General features: G+C 35.8%; 4 protein-coding genes and 1 long non-coding RNA gene across 6 annotated transcripts; 4 read left to right on the top strand and 1 right to left on the bottom strand.

Moving 5' to 3' along the window:
- The first annotated feature begins 70 nt into the window (after nucleotides 1-70).
- Nucleotides 71-2,479, top strand: LOC103838850 (EEF1A lysine methyltransferase 4). Its single transcript, XM_009115328.3, has 6 exons — nucleotides 71-833; nucleotides 958-1,096; nucleotides 1,253-1,335; nucleotides 1,484-1,618; nucleotides 1,704-1,808; nucleotides 2,223-2,479. The coding sequence occupies exons 1-6, from the start codon at nucleotides 633-635 to the stop codon at nucleotides 2,349-2,351; spliced, it is 792 nt and encodes a 263-aa protein (XP_009113576.1). The 5' UTR covers nucleotides 71-632; the 3' UTR covers nucleotides 2,352-2,479.
- A 1,745-nt stretch (nucleotides 2,480-4,224) lies between these two features.
- LOC103838710 (probable E3 ubiquitin-protein ligase ARI1) lies at nucleotides 4,225-7,723 on the top strand. 2 transcript variants are annotated; one of them, XM_009115242.2, is made up of 6 exons: nucleotides 4,225-4,855; nucleotides 5,091-5,123; nucleotides 5,204-5,477; nucleotides 5,562-6,042; nucleotides 6,546-7,234; nucleotides 7,324-7,723. In XM_009115242.2, the coding sequence occupies exons 1-6, from the start codon at nucleotides 4,727-4,729 to the stop codon at nucleotides 7,482-7,484; spliced, it is 1,767 nt and encodes a 588-aa protein (XP_009113490.1). In that variant the 5' UTR covers nucleotides 4,225-4,726; the 3' UTR covers nucleotides 7,485-7,723. The 2 variants fall into 2 exon arrangements, with proteins under 2 accessions (XP_009113490.1, XP_009113444.1); XM_009115196.2 differs by having other exon boundaries at nucleotides 4,237-4,855; nucleotides 6,546-7,243.
- A 247-nt stretch (nucleotides 7,724-7,970) lies between these two features.
- On the top strand, nucleotides 7,971-11,057 carry LOC103838614 (protein JINGUBANG). The gene has a single exon (XM_009115094.3). It carries the CDS (start codon nucleotides 9,051-9,053, stop codon nucleotides 10,488-10,490), a length of 1,440 nt encoding a protein of 479 aa, XP_009113342.1. The 5' UTR covers nucleotides 7,971-9,050; the 3' UTR covers nucleotides 10,491-11,057.
- Nucleotides 11,058-11,922: 865 nt separating this feature from the next.
- Nucleotides 11,923-15,350, top strand: LOC103838526 (extra-large guanine nucleotide-binding protein 2). Its single transcript, XM_009115001.3, has 6 exons — nucleotides 11,923-13,411; nucleotides 13,491-13,595; nucleotides 13,673-13,831; nucleotides 13,910-14,269; nucleotides 14,348-14,511; nucleotides 14,589-15,350. Exons 1-6 carry the CDS (start codon nucleotides 12,302-12,304, stop codon nucleotides 15,187-15,189), a joined length of 2,499 nt encoding a protein of 832 aa, XP_009113249.1. The 5' UTR covers nucleotides 11,923-12,301; the 3' UTR covers nucleotides 15,190-15,350.
- Nucleotides 15,211-17,238, bottom strand: LOC117133455. Its single transcript, XR_004457254.1, has 2 exons — nucleotides 16,600-17,238; nucleotides 15,211-16,517 (listed from the first exon to the last, which is right to left on the bottom strand). It is a non-coding gene; the product is annotated as an uncharacterized LOC117133455 (long non-coding RNA).
- Between the last annotated feature and the right edge of the window lie 1,133 nt (nucleotides 17,239-18,371).

Below are 18,371 nucleotides of genomic sequence, written 5' to 3'. Positions count from 1 at the left end.
TTGTTGCAAATAGTCATATACCTACGCCACAAAGAAGACCGTGGACGAAAATGAAGTCTTGCAGTCTTAAATTTATGGTTAAACTCTAAAACATGTGTGTGATTTGGGGATTCTAGATTGTTTCACTGTTTGTCATCTTGTTAACCTGTGGATATTAATTAGAATATGATTATTTGTTCACAATTTATGGATTTTTTTTTAATTTCCTTTTTTAATATCCCTTCTGTTTCCGAAAGTAAAATTTTCTAAAGTGTTCACGCTTATTAAAAATTTAATAAATGTTTATAATTTAACTTTTTTATATTTTATTATACACTTTTCGATAATTTTTCATAAATAAAATTTAACTAATTCAAATATTTTTATTTAATATTTTTTAAAAGTATAGAAAGATATTTTAAACATATAGAAAATCTATCAAATAATTTGTGAAATAAGTAAAATATCTAAAAGGAGTTAAAGACCAAAATAATCTTCATAACATGGGCTTAAAAGGCCGAAAATTTCAAGGCCCGTATGTTATAACAAGCCTCTACTTTTTGCGGTTTAACAAAAAGCCCAAAGTGATTAGTGAAAGGGGGTTTAGGGTTTATCTTCCCGGAGTTGAGCTAAAGGAGTGATCAAGTCAAGCGATGGAGTCTAGACCCGCCAATGGTGATTCGGATCCTAATTCAAACCCGGTGACTAATTCAGTCGGTCCTCCTTCTGCTCTGACCTACCTCGATCCTCACTACTGGGACGAGAGGTTCTCATCGGAGGAACACTATGAATGGTTCAAGGACTACTCTCATTTCCAGCATCTCATCAAATCCAACATCACTACCTCTTCTTCCGTACTTTCCCTCCTCGACCCTCTATGTTGTTGGATGATTGTCGAAACCCATACATCAAGTTTGGATTTTTTTAATTGCAAAAATGTGATTTTGATTTTTTTTGTGTGTGCATGGTGTAATGAAGGTTTTGGAGCTGGGATGTGGGAACTCTCAGTTGTGTGACGAGCTTTATAAAGATGGGATTGTTGATATCACCTGCATTGATTTGTCTTCCGTTGCTGTTGAGAAGATGCAGACTCGGTTGCTGTCAAAAGGGTACAAAGGTAATTGCTTTGTTTCACTTTATAGTTTGGCTTCAGTGTTTCCATATTCATGTATTGATTGTGAACTTGATTTAGTCTCTTGCTGCTGTGTAATTGTATTTGCTGGTTGAAGCAAAATGTTTATATTTTGACGTGAGGGTTTGATATATTATTCAGAAATAAAAGTGGTGCAAGCTGACATGCTAGACCTCCCCTTTGACACCGAGTGTTTCGATGTGGTTATTGAGAAAGGGACCATGGTAAAAGCTGAGCTAAACTTCCTTCATTACATTCCATTGTTTTGTTTAGGACTTAAGTTTGGTTTCCAAGTGAACACCTTCTTGAAATATGACGAGAGAAAGCTCATGATTTGCTCCTTTTTTTTTCTTGGTTATCAATTTGGTGAAGGATGTACTGTTTGTGGATGCTGGTGATCCATGGAATCCTCGTGAAGAAACCGTAAGCAAAGTCATGGCTACTCTTGATGGTGTTCACCGGGTTTTGAAACCAGATGGGATTTTCATTTCCATTACTTTTGGCCAGGTAATTAGAGGAACATGTCTTATATAATCTTATTCTCAAGTATCAGCTCTAAAATACACTCTCTCTTTTTTTTCTTGGCACGTAGCCGCATTTCAGGCGTCCTTTGTTTATGGATCCCAAGTTTAATTGGTCCATGGAGTACAACACTTTTGGCGATGGATTCCATTATTTCTTCTATATCTTAAGAAAGGTAATTGCTCAAAGTATTTTTGCATTTCAAGGATTTGCTCTCTGTTTCTGTTATCTTTTGGAGTAGCTATTTAGTGAATTCTCACAAGCTCTTAGTAATAATATGTTTTGCTTATTGCCAAAACAAAATTAACTGTCACAAAAGTGAATCCAACCTTATGTTCCAAAAATGAAATATAGATCTGAAATCTGATCAGGAATGGGTTTACCTATTTCAATCAAGTTTCGTGATCAAAATGAGGTATTTATATAGAGAATGTACTTTGATTTCGATGCAAGCCTCCATATCGTTTGAAACTGAGCCTTAATAGGATAGTCAAAGATATGAGTTTGATTTACTTTGGTAGTTTAAAGTGGCCTTCATACTTTTAACTTGTGATATTTCACTGAAAACAGTATATATTTGTGTGCTCAGGGAAACAGACATATTGAGGAGAAAGAAGAACCGGAGAAACATCAAAATCCACCAATAAACATGTATCAAGATGAACTTGAAGGCGAAGACTACCTCTTCCGAACAAGCATCGATGCTGAGGAAAATTAGAACAGATTATAAGTTTTGTTTTGCTGTGTAATACTCTTTAACTATTTTGATTTGTAATTGTAGTTCAATCTTTGTGATTTTAGACAAAAAGATGAAACTAAAAAATTAAGCTGAACATAGCTCATACATTGGCTTACAAGCAAGTATTGGTTTGTCGAGAAACCGTTGACTACTTGTTTCGTAAGTTAGTAATTGAATAGTCTTTTTAAAAAATATTAATAATTTCGTATTTCTTTTGACTACTAATCTTTTAAAAAAAACTAGATACGGACCCGCGCTGTGCGCGGATTTGTTTCCTTAAATCTTCATATAAAATAAATTATATTATACGAATATCAAATTTGTGGTTTATACTTTGAAAAATATTTTTATTTGGATACAAAATATTTGCTCCACATGTATAGCATTGGTGTGTGTTTTAATAGAGAGTAATTTGGAACCAATGTCTTTCCAATCCTGCCAGTTTATGATCCGCCTTGTAATGAAGTGAAGTGATTTTGTTCCAAATCCCTTTGTTTAAATAATATAGCCCTATTATTTTAATAAATTTTAGACATAGTAGCATCTATTATATTATTTTAGTAAATTTTATTGGTATAAGATAATTTTTTGGATGTTATGATATTAAATTTTATTTTTAACTAAGATTTTAAAAGATTAGATTGCCTTAATTTTTACAACATATATAGTGTTTTTTCGTGGTGCATTTCAAAAAGTTATTATTTATTATCTATGATCTTTTGTAAAATTTGAAATATTATCATTTTGAGTTTGAATATTTATTTTCAAAATTTTATATTGTGTCAAGAAAACTTTGAAAAATTACACTACTATTTGAGTTTGGAAGATTACATGAATTTTGAATTTTATTTTGTTACTATATTAATACATTATTTTATAAAAATATATTTGAATTTTTATAATATTTTCTAATTTTTCTCAATATATTTTTTTATAATTAAAAATATATAACTAAAATTTGATTTTGTCATTAATATTTTAAATGAATTACTAAAATTTCATAATTTTCTAATAACATATTTTAAAAATAGTATATGAAATAAAGGTTATTATATACTATTATATTTTTGTATATAAACCTTTTAAACATTAATATATTGTTGAGATACCAAGTTAGTAAAAATCTGGTTGATATAATTACCTTGCATGTAAATTTCACAAATATGTATCTTACATAATAGTTATATTATTTAAGTGTTATGTCTTGAAGATGGCTTTAAGTTATTAGTTGTTTGAATCGTAAGACTTATTTGACTAAGATAATTAGGATGTATAATTAATAGATATTTAACTAACTAAAATTACAAAATAGATATGAACGAAAGTCTTGAATTGTATCTTCGGCTTTAATAGATTAAAAAAACATATGTAACGTAAATGGTGAATATGATCTAAACTCTTTATGATAAAACTTATATGCAGACAACATTGAGTTCATAATTAGAAATTTTTATTTGTTGGAATGTTTCATATGGATAAAGATGAACAAAATATGAAATTATTTGATTTTTTCTGTGACAGATAGTCATCTGAAGAAGCAAAGGCGACATATATATTAACATGTGTCCAATTAGAGTTATCGGATGTTTATTCTAATAGTTAATAACCTATCGGTTTAGTTAGTTTAATTTCGGATAAATTTAGGAGATTAGATATTGGTTTAGTTTAAATAATCTGGTTCAATTATTTAGGTAGCGTGTAAAAATATAATTGTAACAAACTTGTAAGGGTCCAAAATATATGTAGCGTACTAACAAATTTAAAAGGGTCTAAAAATTTTAAACAACTTTTCTAAGTAGATAATAAAATAGGACTTTATTTTAATATATTAGATTCTGAATAAAGCCAATATTAAAATCTAAATTTAATATTTAATCTCCTATTCAAATCACATATGATGGTCAAAAAGCTAGAATGCAAAACTAATTAAATGGTCCGCAAAAAATAACCTTTCCATTTTGGTCAAGATTAATAACCTTTCCAAATTACTAGTATCTTTCTTTGCTATAAAAGCTTTTTCATGCCATTCATTGCAAAAAAAGAAAAAAAAAGAGAAGAAAAGAAAACAATCACAACACAACAGCCTTGAGTTTTTCTCCTTGGTAACCAAAACGACGACGTTGCAAGAGTGTGAGTCACCGCATAAAAGGCGTGAGGTAGATAGAGGAATCTTTTTGCTACGCGATTCAGCTTCCTCTTCTTCTCTTCTCTCGCTACTCTTTTAATAAACCGGAGAGAGAGAGAGAGAGCTTCTTTGTGATCTCGCCGGAATATATATATCCAATTCACTCTTTAATTAAACTTCTTTTCATGAATTCGATTCTCCTTCCGTAATTGCGAAAGGAAAAAAAACGATGGATGATTACTACACAGCTGACGAAGAGGATTGCTATTACTCCTCCGATCACGATGAGTCTCTGGGCGGGATTGATAACGACGATTCCGAATTTCACGCCGCCTCCTCTAAGAAATCAACCACTCAGGTCTCTCCTCTTCTCCCCCTCTCTAATTTGATCGATGATTTGATCGCAATTGTGGGGTTTAAAACTTGATTCCTGCGTCGTTCGTCATCTCAATCTTCTGGGTTTTCCGAAAGTTTCATCCTTTTTGTGTCTCGGGATTACGAAATTGGGTAATCAGTATGTTTGAAATTAGGGTTTGAGAGCTATGAAACTGTATTGTTTGCTAAAAGTTTATCAATTTGTTTTTTTTTTACAGGTCATCACGCAGGAATCGCTTCTAGCAGCTCAGGTGAATTAGGCAGAGAAAGACTCTTGTTTAACTTTTTTTTCTTTTGGTGATATGTAATTTGTTTATTTTGTGATGCACAGAGGGAAGATTTGTTAAGGGTGATGGAGCTGTTATCGATCAAGGAGCACCACGCTCGGACTCTTCTCATTCATTACCAGTGGGATATCGAGAAGCTCATTTCTGTGTTTGTTGAGAAAGGAAAAGACAGCTTGTTCTCCGGAGCTGGTGTGACTGTCTTCGACTCTTCTTCCCTTCCTTCGTCTTCTCCGAACATGAGCTGTGACGTCTGCCTAGAGGATGTGGTAGCTGAGCAGATGAAGAGGATGGACTGTGGCCATTGCTTTTGCAACGATTGTGAGTGTCTCATCTTCCCTTATTTTTATTAATCGTAATGATTTAATGGAAGAGATGTAACGCAGTTATTAATTGGTTTTTTAGGTTGGACGGAGCATTTCACTGTCCAGATCAACGAAGGCCAGAGCAAAAGGATCAGATGCATGGCGCATAAATGCAACGCTATCTGCGATGAAGATGTCGTCAGGAGCCTCGTCAGCAAAAAGCGTCCGGATCTAGCTGAGAAGTTTGATCGGTTCCTTGTGGAGTCGTACATAGAAGACAACAAGATGGTTAAGTGGTGTCCGAGTACTCCACATTGCGGGAATGCGATACGAGCTGAGGATGATAAGCTCTGCGAAGTGGAGTGTTCCTGTGGTCTTCAGTTTTGTTTCAGCTGTATGTGTCAGGCTCACTCCCCTTGCTCTTGTTTGATGTGGGAGCTGTGGAGAAAGAAGTGTAGGGATGAGTCGGAGACGGTTAACTGGATAACTGTTCATACCAAGCTGTGTCCCAAGTGTTACAAGCCTGTGGAGAAGAATGGTGGGTGCAATCTCGTGAGGTGTATTTGTGGGCAGTACTTTTGGTAAGCAATCTCTTCTTTTTATTTGCTTTGTGTTTGCTTAGGCTTGCGGGTTCTGGTAGTTCGGTTTTCGGTTGGTTTGGTTCAACATAAATTTTACCGAATTACCTGAAATAAAGTGTTGGTTCGGTTTTTGAAAATTCTATCAAAGTTTTTGATTTCGGTTATATCTTGGTTTTAATTTTTATTAAAATGTTGGATAAGTTCTGTTAAATTTGGTTAAATTTGGTTATTTCAGTTTGAAATTTGGTTAGTTCGGTTCGAATTTTTGGGATGGCTTGGTTATAGTTTTTAAAGTTTTATTTAGAAACCGAAGTCACCACCGAACCAAACCAAAACCTACCGAATCGAACCGAACTCCTAACTGAACTAACCGAAAATTTTGGATCGATCGGCGGGTTTTGGTTTGGTTCGGTTCAAAATCCCAGTCCTATGCTTGCCTTTCTAAACTAGCAAATGTCAAAACTGGTGGAGTGTCTCATGTTTGCTTATGTCATCTTGTACAGTTGGCTATGTGGTGGAGCTACTGGAAAGGAACACACTTATAGAAGCATCGCTGGTCACAGTTGTGGTCGGTACGAAGACGACAAAGAAAGGCAGATGGAAAGAGCCAAAAGGGATCTAGACAGGTACACACATTACCACCACCGTTACAAAGCGCATACGGATTCATCAAAGCTGGAAGATAAACTTAGGAACACAATCCTCGAGAAAGTATCAAACTCAGAGAAGAAGGAGCTGAAGCTCAAAGACTTCACCTGGGTCACCAACGGACTCAACCGCCTATTCAGATCGAGACGGATCCTCTCCTATTCGTACGCTTTTGCTTATTACATGTTTGGTGAGGAGCTCTTCAAAGACGAGATGAGCTCTAGTGAGAGAGAGATGAAGAAGAATCTGTTCGAGGATCAGCAGCAGCAGCTGGAGGGTAACGTTGAGAAACTTTCTCAGCTGTTGGAGGAGCCATTCGATGACTTTAGCGATGATAAAGTTATGGATGTGAGGATCCACGTCATCAACTTGTCTGTTGCGGTGGATAGCCTCTGCAAGAAGATGTACGAGTGCATTGAGAATGACTTGCTCGGTTCTCTCCAGTCTGGTATCCACAACATCGCGCCTTATAGTTCAAAGGGGATCGAACAAGCGGCTGAGTTTCATGCTTCGTGGAGTTCCTCCAAAGCGTTGGATAGTAGTGGTACAAGCGGTAACTAATAACCTTCTTGTGTGATCATATTCTAGTCATTGAACCCCAAATGAATCCAATACTAATATTCTTTGTAACAGGGGAGACATCAAGGCCAGAGAAAGCTTCAGGATCAAGGGACTCGGAAGACATGGTTTGCTCTTCTTCAAAGAAACGTCCGAGAAGAGAAGGAAGTTTCACAAACAGCAAAGTCACTTTGTTGGACTTGAACTTGCCTGCTGATTTCATGGACCAGAACTGAACTGGAGCTCAACTCAAATCCCTTTTTTTGTCTGTGTTTTGTCCAAATGGTATGACATGGCAAAATGGGACTTACTAATTATTATTTTTCTTTCTTACAGTTTTTGGTTTATATATAACTCTTGTTATAGACTTCTAATATATAGTTCTCTGATTCAGCTTATGAACTCTGTTACTTCTCAATGCCTTTGAGAATGTAAATTTGAAAATTCAAGAGAGTTATTAGTCGATAATTTGATAGAGTAGTGTTTTTCTGGTCTTTTATAATAATCTCAGCTATCATCCTTCTAATTCCATTGATTCAAAAACTATATAGTAAATGAAAAGATTCTAATTAAGTTCGAAGGCGCTATCAAGTTGTTACAGCTCGGAAAAACAGAAGAGCTATTTTCTATGTAAAACCCAACTCAATGGAGATAAGCATAAAAATTAAACAATTAACTAGTGGAAACAAGCCGAAGATAATTTTTCTAATCTTATCAAGTGGTGTATACAGTCTTTTGATATAATGTGTTTTAAGAATAATTCGTCGTTTAGATGATTTATATGGATATATCAAAGTATTGTGGCCTTGTGGAACAAGGACAACAAATGCTTGACAATATGGTTTTGATATAATGTGTTTTAAGAATAATTCGTCGTTTAGATGATTTATATGGATATATCAAAGTATTGTGGCCTTGTAGAATAAGGACAACAAATGCTTGACAATATGGTACATTCGTTTAATTATCTTGCCTAAACAAAAAGTATATTAGGTAATAAAGCTATGTGAAATAAGCGATGGAAGAGATTTACGTATCTTTCGGCTTATGTGCCTAATATTCCAATGTATTACTCAAATGCATTGTGTGTGCGTGTGTGGTAAGAACCTTAAATGCATTTTACAAAGAATGTTCTTAATTCATGCAATGTGTCAACCCCAACAAAACTATATGATTGATAGATTAAGTATTTAACATATCTTTAAAAATATGCAACAGTATAATAAATATATGTTTTAACTTTTGACATTTGAAAGAGAACAATATAGATATCATTTTTTAAAAAAAGGTCGACAAACTGGTACTAGTGTTTTTTAAATATAGCAAGATTAGTAGTAACAACTACTAAGAATAATTCATAAACTTAGTATTTAAATTTGTATATACTATCATAGAATGTTCCTTTAGTATAACCACGTGTGAAGCACCCCGCCTCATATCACATAATGTTCACCAACCTTTTCTGATATTTCGTTAGTGTATATATGCAAGTGTGCATTAATAAGATCAGTTCCCACAATCCATAAACAATCCCCAAGAGCCGTTGACAAAACAAAAACAAAACATCTCAAAAAGTCAAAATATACTCTAGACCCTCCAATCTCCCCGTCAATATCTCCATATAAATCTCTGTCTCTCTTTGCCAACCTAAATCAACAACCATTCTTATTCATAGCCTATCACACAACCCAACAAAAAAACTCCTAAAAAAAAAGTAAGAAGAGATTTCATCACTATTCTATTACATTCTCTCTTTTCAAAATCAAACATTTGACTTTTGTGACAAAGACTTGAAGAAAGAGATGAGGAGCGAAGCGGGTGGTGGTACCATGGTCGTTGACCTCCAAACCGATCCATATAACAACAATCACCATCGCCACGAGATCATCACCGATAATGTCCACAAACCAAGGCCTAAATTTGGCGACATCTTGAGAGCCGACCACGACGGAATATTCCCTCCCGTGGACCCCATCATCATCAACACAAACCTAACCAACCAACGGTTCAGCAGCGTCTCAACCTCGACCATGAGCTGCGGTCCAGCAAGCGGAGACGGTTCACCTTGCGTAATGTCCCCTTGGGCCCGTGTGTCACCACCTTGGGCCGCAGATTTCAACGAAGACAATGTACTAGAGACCAATGGTCTTGTCGGGTCCATTGTACGTGAAGAAGGTCATATATACTCGCTAGCAGCTTCTGGTGACCTTCTCTACACGGGCTCGGACTCAAAGAACATTCGGGTCTGGAAGAATTTAAAAGACTACGGCGGGTTTAAAGCGAGTAGTGGGCTCATCAAGGCTATAGTGATATTCGGAGATAACCGGGTCTTCACCGGTCATCAAGACGGTAAGATCCGGATATGGAAAGTCTCGAAGAGAAAACCGGGAAAGTACAAACGTGTCGGTACATTGCCAACGTTTAAATCGTTGGTTAAAAGCTCGGTAAACCTTAAGCATTACCGCGGTAAAAACTCGGTGAAAACGAAGCATCACGACGCCGTTTCGAGTCTTAGCATGGACGTGGAGGTTGGTTTGTTGTATTCGAGCTCTTGGGATAGGACGATCAAAGTGTGGAGAGTGTCCGATTCAAAGTGTTTGGAGTCGATACACGCGCACGAGGACGCGATAAACTCGGTCATGGTCGGTTTCGATGACTTGGTGTTCACGGGATCTGCGGACGGTACGGTGAAAGTGTGGAAACGTGAGATGCAAGTCAAAACGAGGCACGTGTTGGTTCAGGTTTTGTTAAAGCAAGAAAGCGCGGTCACGGCGTTGGCGGTTAAGTTAAAGTCTTCGATGGTTTATTCCGGTTCGTCGGACGGGGTGGTTAACTATTGGCAGCGTTCGAAGAAGCGCGTGTTCGTCGGTGGGATACTAAAAGGGCACAAGTCCGCTGTGTTGTGTCTCGCTGTAGCGGGGAACTTGCTGTTGAGTGGTTCTGCGGACAAGAACATATGTGTGTGGAGGCGGGACACGTCTGATGGGTCTCATGAGTGTTTGTCTGTTTTGACGGGGCACATGGGACCTGTTAAGTGTTTAGCCGTGGAGGAGGAACGGGCTTGCCGCGGTAAAGGAGGAAAAGTCTCTACGGTTGGTGAAGGAGACAGGAAGTGGATTGTATATAGTGGAAGTTTGGATAAGTCGGTGAAAGTGTGGCGCGTGTCGGAGAAGATGGCGGCGTGGAGGGAGATAGACGAGCCAGAAGCAGGGAGTTGCGCGTGGAGTTCTTTGGGAAAATAAAAAAAGAGTGGTCGGAGGAGCTTAGTGTGATTATTTACGAAAATGCGCCGTCATCGATCATCAGTCACGATGACGGTCTTCACGACGGGGAAGAGTCGGAGACTCGGAGGAATGTTTTTCAATTTTATGACAATGTCAACGAAGTGATTTGTGCCAAGTCAGCTAAAGAGTGAGTCAACACGGGCTTAGTGGTTTTCACGTAATGATGAGTTTTGCTTCTTTTACTTAAAAAAAAAAGATCTTTTCAAAGAAATTGTAAAATTATTCCTTTCCGTAAATTTGTAACAAGGACAAAGACTAAATCAAACATGTTTTGTCTTCTCTGTGTGTTTAGTTTATAATATCGTGGTTGCAACTTTATAAGATGAAAGACTTTTATAAGATGGTGGTTGCAACTTTATAAAATACAATATTGATGGGTCGTTCTGTCTTCGATAGAATTGGTCTTTCAAAATTACATTTACAAGATACATGATTACTAATTACAAAAGTTCATTTCATGGTAAAAATTAAATTACTAGTTTGACAAGAGACTCCATCGTGAACAATATATATACAACACATGTATAAGAGTAATTCTTGGGTTCACCCCCTAAGGTGAACCTCTAGGTTCACCAACCAATAGGATTTCATTATTTCAAATTTGATATCTTCTAAAAAAGGAAACAAAATATTGTCAAGTTATATTATGTTTTTAAAATAAAAAGGTAAAAAAAATAATAGTTACAAAAAAAAAAGTTTTTTTTAAAAAATATTGTTAACGTCGTCAGCAAAATACTAAACCCTAAATCCTAATCCCTAAACGCTAAATTCTAATCCCTAAACCCTAAATCCGAAACCCTAAATCCTAATCCCTAAACGCTAAAACATTCAAGGGTTTATGATTTTTGTGTTCAGTGTTTTTGATTTAGAGTTTATGATTTATCCAAGGGTTTAGGATTTACCCAAGGGTTTAGGATTTATCCAAGGGTTTAGGGTTTCGGATTTAGGGTTTAGGGATTAAAATTTAGGGTTTAGGATTAGGATTTAGGATTTAGTATTTTGCTGACGACGTTAACAATATTTTTTTAAAAAAAACTTTTTTTTTGTAACTATTATTTTTTTTACCTTTTTATTTTAAAAACATAATATAACTTGACAATATTTTGTTTCCTTTTTTAGAAGATATCAAATTTGAAATAATGAAATCCTATTGGTTGGTGAACCTAGAGGTTCACCTTAGGGGGTGAACCCAAGAATTACTCCTGCAATAAATCCTTCAAATAGTCAATCAATCAATCAATCACTAAACCGAAAACAATTCCACATCCGGTTTCCTACTAACCGCGTGATTCCGGTTATTCCCAACATGTGGTTGTTAGAAAAATGACCACGGTTTTACGAAAGTACCCTCTATTTGACCCTCTCAACGCAGCGTTTTAACAACAACTCCTCTCCCAACCCCGCGTTGACGGCGAGAATTTTCCCGGAAAATTAACTTTCAATCATCTGCGAGAAAAGTCTTCCTCGTCGTCTTTTACTAGTGTGTATGAGAGATAAGACGATCCAACCATCTCTCTTTCTTCCTTTTTCCTTTCCTCACTCTTTCAACTCCTCTTCCTCTTTGCATCTCAAAAAATCGACTTTTGTCCCTTTCCCAAATCTAATAAAAGAGCTTTCTGTAATCAATCTGATATATATATGTAGAGCTGAGTCCTTTTTGTTCATTGATTGATTGATTGATTGACTATTTAATCAATAGTTTCCGAATTAGGAAATTTTAGGGATTAGGTCTTTTTTTGGGTGTGGTTTGTGCTTAATTTGGTAAGAAGATGGCTAAGATTCTAAGAAAGTTCTCAGCTTTACCATCGCCGATTCCTAATGAAGATGATAGTGATAGTTTTCAGATTGATTATTCATTTGCAGAGGAGTATAAAGGTCCTCTTATTGCTAATCTTCCACGAGCTAATCCCGTCCAAGTTGATCAGATCCCTACAGCTCTTCCCGTTTCGTTCTCTTCCTTGTCCAGTGGTGATGTTTCTTACCCTGTGGTCCAGCCTCTCGTTAGGGAGGCTAATAGAGTCACCAAGAAACCACCTGAGAAGAAGAAGAATGTTTTGGTTGACTCTGCAGCTAGTCCTAGTTTAGTTTCCGGATCATCAGCATCAGCATCATCATCATCTAAGAGGTTGGAGGTAGCAGTTGATTCACCATCATCATCAGGAGAAGTAATAGAGGAGTCAGAGGGTGATGATTGTTCGGATGATGGACAAGGAAACCGTGTGAGATTCGATGTACCAAGTGAAGGTAATGGATGTGATGAAAGCTTTTACAACTCTGATGAGGAGAGTATAGCTGCTGCTGCGACGCCTGTAGCTGAAAGGAAAGGTAAGAAAGGATCTTGCTACCGATGCTTGATGGGAAACAGGTTTACTGAGAAGGAACTCTGCATTGTCTGCTGCGCTAAGTACTGTTCAAACTGCGTGCGGAGAGCCATGGGGGCGATGCCTGAAGGAAGAAAGTGTCAGACTTGCATCGGTTTCGGAATAGCAGAGGACAACAGGAAGAGTCTTGGAAAGTGTTCGAGGATGTTGAAGCGGGTTCTCACTGATTCGGAGCTTAAGCAAGTCATGCAGGCTGAGATCTCCTGCAAGGTGAATCAGCTGCCGTCAAGGCTGATCGCTGTGAACGGGAAGGGTTTGGATGAGGAAGAGCTTTACATGTTGCAGACGTGTCCTAACCCGCCTAAAAAGCTGAAACCTGGTGAGTATTGGTATGATAAGGTTGCTGGGTATTGGGGAAAGGTGGGAGAGAAGCCTTGTCAGATTATAAGTCCTCACATGAACATAGGAGGGAACATCAAGAAGGAAGCGAGTAATGGTGATAGTGGGATTTTCATTAATAATAGGGAGATAACCAAGAGTGAGCTCACAATGCTCAAGGTGTGGACAAACTCTTCTTTCTTCTTCTTCTTTAACTTATCATGTGAAACTGAGTTGGCTCTTTTGCTTTTGATGTTAGATGGTTGGGGTGCAGTGTGAAGGGAAGCCTCATTTTTGGGTTAATTCAGATGGAAGTTACCAGGAAGAAGGTCAGAACCGTATCATGGGGAACATCTGGAGTAAGGTAAATGATTTTCTGAGCGTTTGTTCACAACGTATGAATATAACAAACCTTATAGAATTGTGGATATGCTTTCTCAGAAACGAGCTAGGATTGCTTGTGTGGTGTTCTCTCTGCCAGCTCCACCAACTTCATCTGCAGTAGAACCAAATGATGAACCTGTATATGAGCATAAAATGCTTAACAAGCTTCTTCTCATTGGTGAAGAGAAATGTGGTGCCACTACCATTTACAAACAAGTGAGAGCTCTTCATCTTTAATGCCACATAACTCTAAATCTTTCACATCTAGTATTGACTTGTTTTGGGTTTTTTCAGGCAAGGTCTCTTTATAAAGTCCCATTCCCTGAAGACGAGCGTGAAAGAATCAAAGTCATAATCCAAACAAACCTCTATGGTTATCTGGCCATGGTTCTTGAGGCACACGAAGAAGAGATGAACAATACGGGAGGAGATGAGAGCAGTGCTAAAACAGTTAGCACAATCAGCCCGAGGCTAAAACATTTTTCAGATTGGCTTCTGAAAGAAAAGGAAGAAGGAAACCTGAAGATATTTCCAGCGTCAAGCCGGGAGAATGCTCAAACCGTTGCAGAGCTCTGGAGAGTACCTGCCATACAAGCCACGTACAAAAGACTCCGCGATACGCTTCCCAGAAACGCTGTTTATTTTCTTGGACGAGTAAGAGTTTGCATCAAATGCTTTCGTGTCTATAAACGCTAGAAGCTAACGTAAAATTTTCTTTTTTTCTACTGTCAGATTCTGGAGATCTCGAGAGCAGAATACAATCCTTCTGAGATGGACATATTGCAAGCGGAAGGAATCTCGTCTATAGAAGGCCTTTCTTGTGTGGAGTTCTCATTCCCATCAACAGCTCAAGAAGACTCTCTTGAGATCGATTATCAACACGATCCAGAAATGAAGTTAGTTCTATTCCCTTTTTCCTTGTGTTGCATTCCAACTATATGAACAATTGAACTTACCTTCTCTCTTTAATCAGGTACCAACTCATCCGGTTAAAACCAAGATGCCTACGAGAAAACTGGAAATTGCTGGAAATGTTCGAAGACGCCGACTTGGTGATATTCTGCGTCTCACTAACAGATTATGGAGAGTACATTGAAGATGCTGACGGTGTCCTTGTGAACAAGATGATTGCAAACAAACAGCTCTTCGAGAGCATGGTGAATCACCCGATCCTAGCTGGCAAAAGGTTCCTCCTGGTCCTAACCAAATTCGATCTCCTAGAAGAGAAAATCGAGGAGGTTCCTTTGAGAACCTGTGAGTGGTTCGAAGACTTCAACCCGTTGATCAGCCAGAACCAGACGAGCAGACACAACCCTCCGATGGCTCAGCGTGCTTTCCATTACATAGGGTATCAGTTCAAGAGACTGTATGATTCACTCGTGGAACCCTTTTCGATGCGTGGTGGTGGTAGGTCTTTTAGGCCGAAGCTGTTTGTTTCTCAAGTGAGCTTGGAGAGTGATACTGTGGATAATGCACTTAGGTATGCGAGAGAGATTCTCAAGTGGCATGTTGAAGAAACTTCCATGTTCCAAGAGATGTCCACTACTAGTATCGAGGCCAGCTTATCCTCTTGATTCTTCCAAATTTGAAAATTCTTTTTCTTTTTTTTTTTCCTTTTTCTTAGAGTTTGTGGATAACACATGTATTATGTTTGTATGATGCGTCTGTGTACTGTGTGCAACAGTTAAATCTTTAAAGAAAAAATACATGTGATTTAAAGTGATTACAGTTGGGAGATTATATTTGTAAACACCAATGTGAAAGGCTACAATACACATATATGCAGTCATATCTCAAATTTGCTAATCAAATTCAATTATCTTGCTTAACTAATGAAGGAGGCACTCAATGTTTAAAAAAGGAAAAATCAAATTCAATAATCTTGCTTTATCACCTTAATTAGATGTACTCGATCCAGATATAGTACTATTCATTCGTTCATGTATATAAAATGGACCGTTTAAGGTGCTTAGATATTTATTTATAACTAGGGACGTGTCCGTGCTCGCATGGAATATTGTTTTGAATGCAGTCTGTGTTACAAAATATTCTAACTTTTATTCTAACTATTCTTTTAGTTAGAATTAATCTCGCATTAATATCTTATTTGATTCTTCCTTCAGATTCAAGATTATGGGAAGGTAATCTGAAATTCGAAGTAATTTGATTTTTAATGAGTTTGTAGATGATTGCAGGAGAATTAGATAATTTGGTGTTATTTTTGTTAAAACACTCTAAAATTTCATCTAAAATAGTGAGATTTGGATTTTTTTAAATTTATAACTAAAGAATTTTCCTCAAACGCTCTAGAAATAATTAAAGTACTCTAAAATCTCCAACTTAAATTTTGTTCAATAGCAATAGATTTCAGAGTGTTTTATGAAATGACAAGTTCAATAACATTGGATTTTAAAGTGTTTTTTAAAATCCACGTTTGAATAATAGCGGATTTGTCATTTTAATACAAATTACTTGAAAATCTTATTAGTTGAATACACCCTCTATATGTATATTACATGTTATCTTTAACTATTGCAGAGATATAGATGATATTTAGTAGCATTAAGACGCAAACCAACAAGTAACAAATTTTAGCCGCATGAGACGATCGTTGATGGTTTCACATGTGTCCAAGCGAGCTTTGGTTTTAATCAGTAAAGTTGTCCTTTATTCACTTGATTTAACTGAGCTAGTATCCAAATTCAATGGGAAGTTATCACCAATAAACTTTAGGATAGTGTCATTCCTGAGATACTTTGAAATATAAATCGCATTTGCCTTCAGTTGTCCTAAGGGCTAATCTTCGTCATCCATGGGGCTCATATCATCCAACGTTACCAACAAAGCGGATGCACTTGTAAATTGCTCGGTTAGATGCTCGAGTAACAGCTACGGTGTGAGACTATTGAGAAAAAATCGGATGCTGGGTGAAAAGTATAACTCTTTCTAATCAAAATCATAGAGTAAAAGGAAAGAACACTTACGTCCATGACAAAATGCACAAATCCTACACAATTAGTTTGGTATCCAGGCTCTGATATACTCTCTTATTGACATCTCTCTGGTCAAAGTAGCTTTGGGGTACGAGGTACGCAGAAGAACCAGTGGAATAAGAATAATCCGAGTCCGACATTGTTTCAGACGAGCTGCGGAAACCCTAAACATAACTCTTCTATTTATACTTTACCAATTAGGCTACTTCTAGGCTGCCTGATTACTTATTAAAATATGGCGTAGAGTGTTACTATTGGAATGTCTTGTTCAAAGTGAGCGAGATTCTTGTTTTTTTTACTATATTATTGGACAAAAAACATGTAATTTTTTGGTAATAAAATTTTATAAATGTAAAAACAGAAATAAATAATATGTCGAAATTAGTAGAATATTATTATATTATTTAATGATATATTTCAACAAATTTACTTTAGGAGAAATTACATGTTTACCACTTTCATGGTACCACTTTTTATTTTTACCACCACTAAAGAGACATTTTCAAAAATACCTTATTCATTAAGTGGCAAAAGACTCTTATGTCTTGTTATTTATATATATAATAAATCATTACTTTAATAAAATAAATAAAAAATAATAAAAAAATAAAAAAAATAGAAAAAAATAAATAAAAAGTAATTTTTTTTTATATTTTCGAGTTATACTTTTTTCAAATTCAAACTTTTTTATAAAAAATATTTTTTGAATTTTTTTTTCAAATTTCTTTTTGAAGAATGAAAATTATGTTTGAAACTATTTTTAAAATTTTTTTATATATTTTGTAAGTATTTATTTATATATTTATTAGAATCCTAAATTTCACATTCCAAAAGGGAAATTACCACAAATAGCACATTCATAGTATCACTTTTCATATTTACACTAACCACTTATACCTTCACTTTTAATGAAGGGTAAAAGACAATTATACCCTTAGGGTTAACTAATCTAGACTTAGGGTTAACTAATCTAGACTTAGGGTTTAGAGTTGAGGGGTGATGTAGAGCTTTTGGAATGTAAAATTTAGGATTCTAATTAATATATAAATAAATACTTAAAAATATATAAAATTTTTAAAAAATAGTTTCAAACATAATTTTAGTTTTTCAAAAAGAAATTTGAAAAAAACAAATTTCGAAAAAAAACAATTTCAATTTTTTTTTTGACAGCAAAAAAAAAAATATTTATTTAAATAATGATTTATTTTATATATAAATAACAAAGGCATAAGAGTCTTTTGCCACTTAATGAAGAAGGTATTTTTGAAAATATCTCCTTAATGGTGGTAAAAATGAAAAGTGGTACCATGAAAGTGGTAAACATGTAATTTCCCCATTCCAAAACCCTACCCCACCCTTCAACTCTAAACCCTTAAGTCAAGATTAGTTAACTCTACGGGTATAATTGTCTTTTACCCTTTATTAAAAGTGAAGGTAAAAATGGTTAATGTAAACATGAAAAGTGGTACTATGAATGTGCTATTTGTGGCAATTTTCCTTTACTTTAATGATGATGTATAATTTATTACTATATTCTAAAATTTTTACCAAAAATATAAATTAGCATTAATTAAAATCATCCATGTCACATTTATTTATACGCTATGTCATCTTTGTAGCATTGTCATGTCACGTTTATTTAGCGAAAATGATTCAATAGAAAATTTGTTTAGTGAAAATGATTCAATAGAATATCTGTGTCAAAATCACTTTGCAAATAATGTCTAGAGAATCTTATAAATTACAAATTAGTTCCTTAGAGA

The sequence above is a fragment of the Brassica rapa genome, chromosome A01 (assembly GCF_000309985.2).
Source record: "Brassica rapa cultivar Chiifu-401-42 chromosome A01, CAAS_Brap_v3.01, whole genome shotgun sequence".
Classification (NCBI taxonomy): Eukaryota; Viridiplantae; Streptophyta; class Magnoliopsida; order Brassicales; family Brassicaceae; genus Brassica; species Brassica rapa.
This window is presented reverse-complemented; position numbering and strand designations above follow the sequence as displayed.

What these genes read in the sequence shown, in the direction of transcription:
- LOC103838850 (XM_009115328.3), top strand. Translation starts at nt 633, where the DNA reads ATGGAGTCTAGACCCGCCAATGGTGATTCGGATCCTAATTCAAACCCG. An exon ending in ACATCACTACCTCTTCTTCC is followed by an intron (nt 834 to 957) that starts GTACTTTCCCTC and finishes GGTGTAATGAAG; the next exon opens with GTTTTGGAGCTGGGATGTGG. An exon ending in TTATTGAGAAAGGGACCATG is followed by an intron (nt 1,336 to 1,483) that starts GTAAAAGCTGAG and finishes AATTTGGTGAAG; the next exon opens with GATGTACTGTTTGTGGATGC.
- LOC103838710 (XM_009115196.2), top strand. Translation starts at nt 4,727, where the DNA reads ATGGATGATTACTACACAGCTGACGAAGAGGATTGCTATTACTCCTCC. An exon ending in CTAAGAAATCAACCACTCAG is followed by an intron (nt 4,856 to 5,090) that starts GTCTCTCCTCTT and finishes TTTTTTTTACAG; the next exon opens with GTCATCACGCAGGAATCGCT. An exon ending in CCATTGCTTTTGCAACGATT is followed by an intron (nt 5,478 to 5,561) that starts GTGAGTGTCTCA and finishes TTGGTTTTTTAG; the next exon opens with GTTGGACGGAGCATTTCACT.
- LOC103838614 (XM_009115094.3), top strand. Translation starts at nt 9,051, where the DNA reads ATGAGGAGCGAAGCGGGTGGTGGTACCATGGTCGTTGACCTCCAAACC.
- LOC103838526 (XM_009115001.3), top strand. Translation starts at nt 12,302, where the DNA reads ATGGCTAAGATTCTAAGAAAGTTCTCAGCTTTACCATCGCCGATTCCT. An exon ending in TGGGGAACATCTGGAGTAAG is followed by an intron (nt 13,596 to 13,672) that starts GTAAATGATTTT and finishes ATGCTTTCTCAG; the next exon opens with AAACGAGCTAGGATTGCTTG. An exon ending in CTGTTTATTTTCTTGGACGA is followed by an intron (nt 14,270 to 14,347) that starts GTAAGAGTTTGC and finishes TTCTACTGTCAG; the next exon opens with ATTCTGGAGATCTCGAGAGC.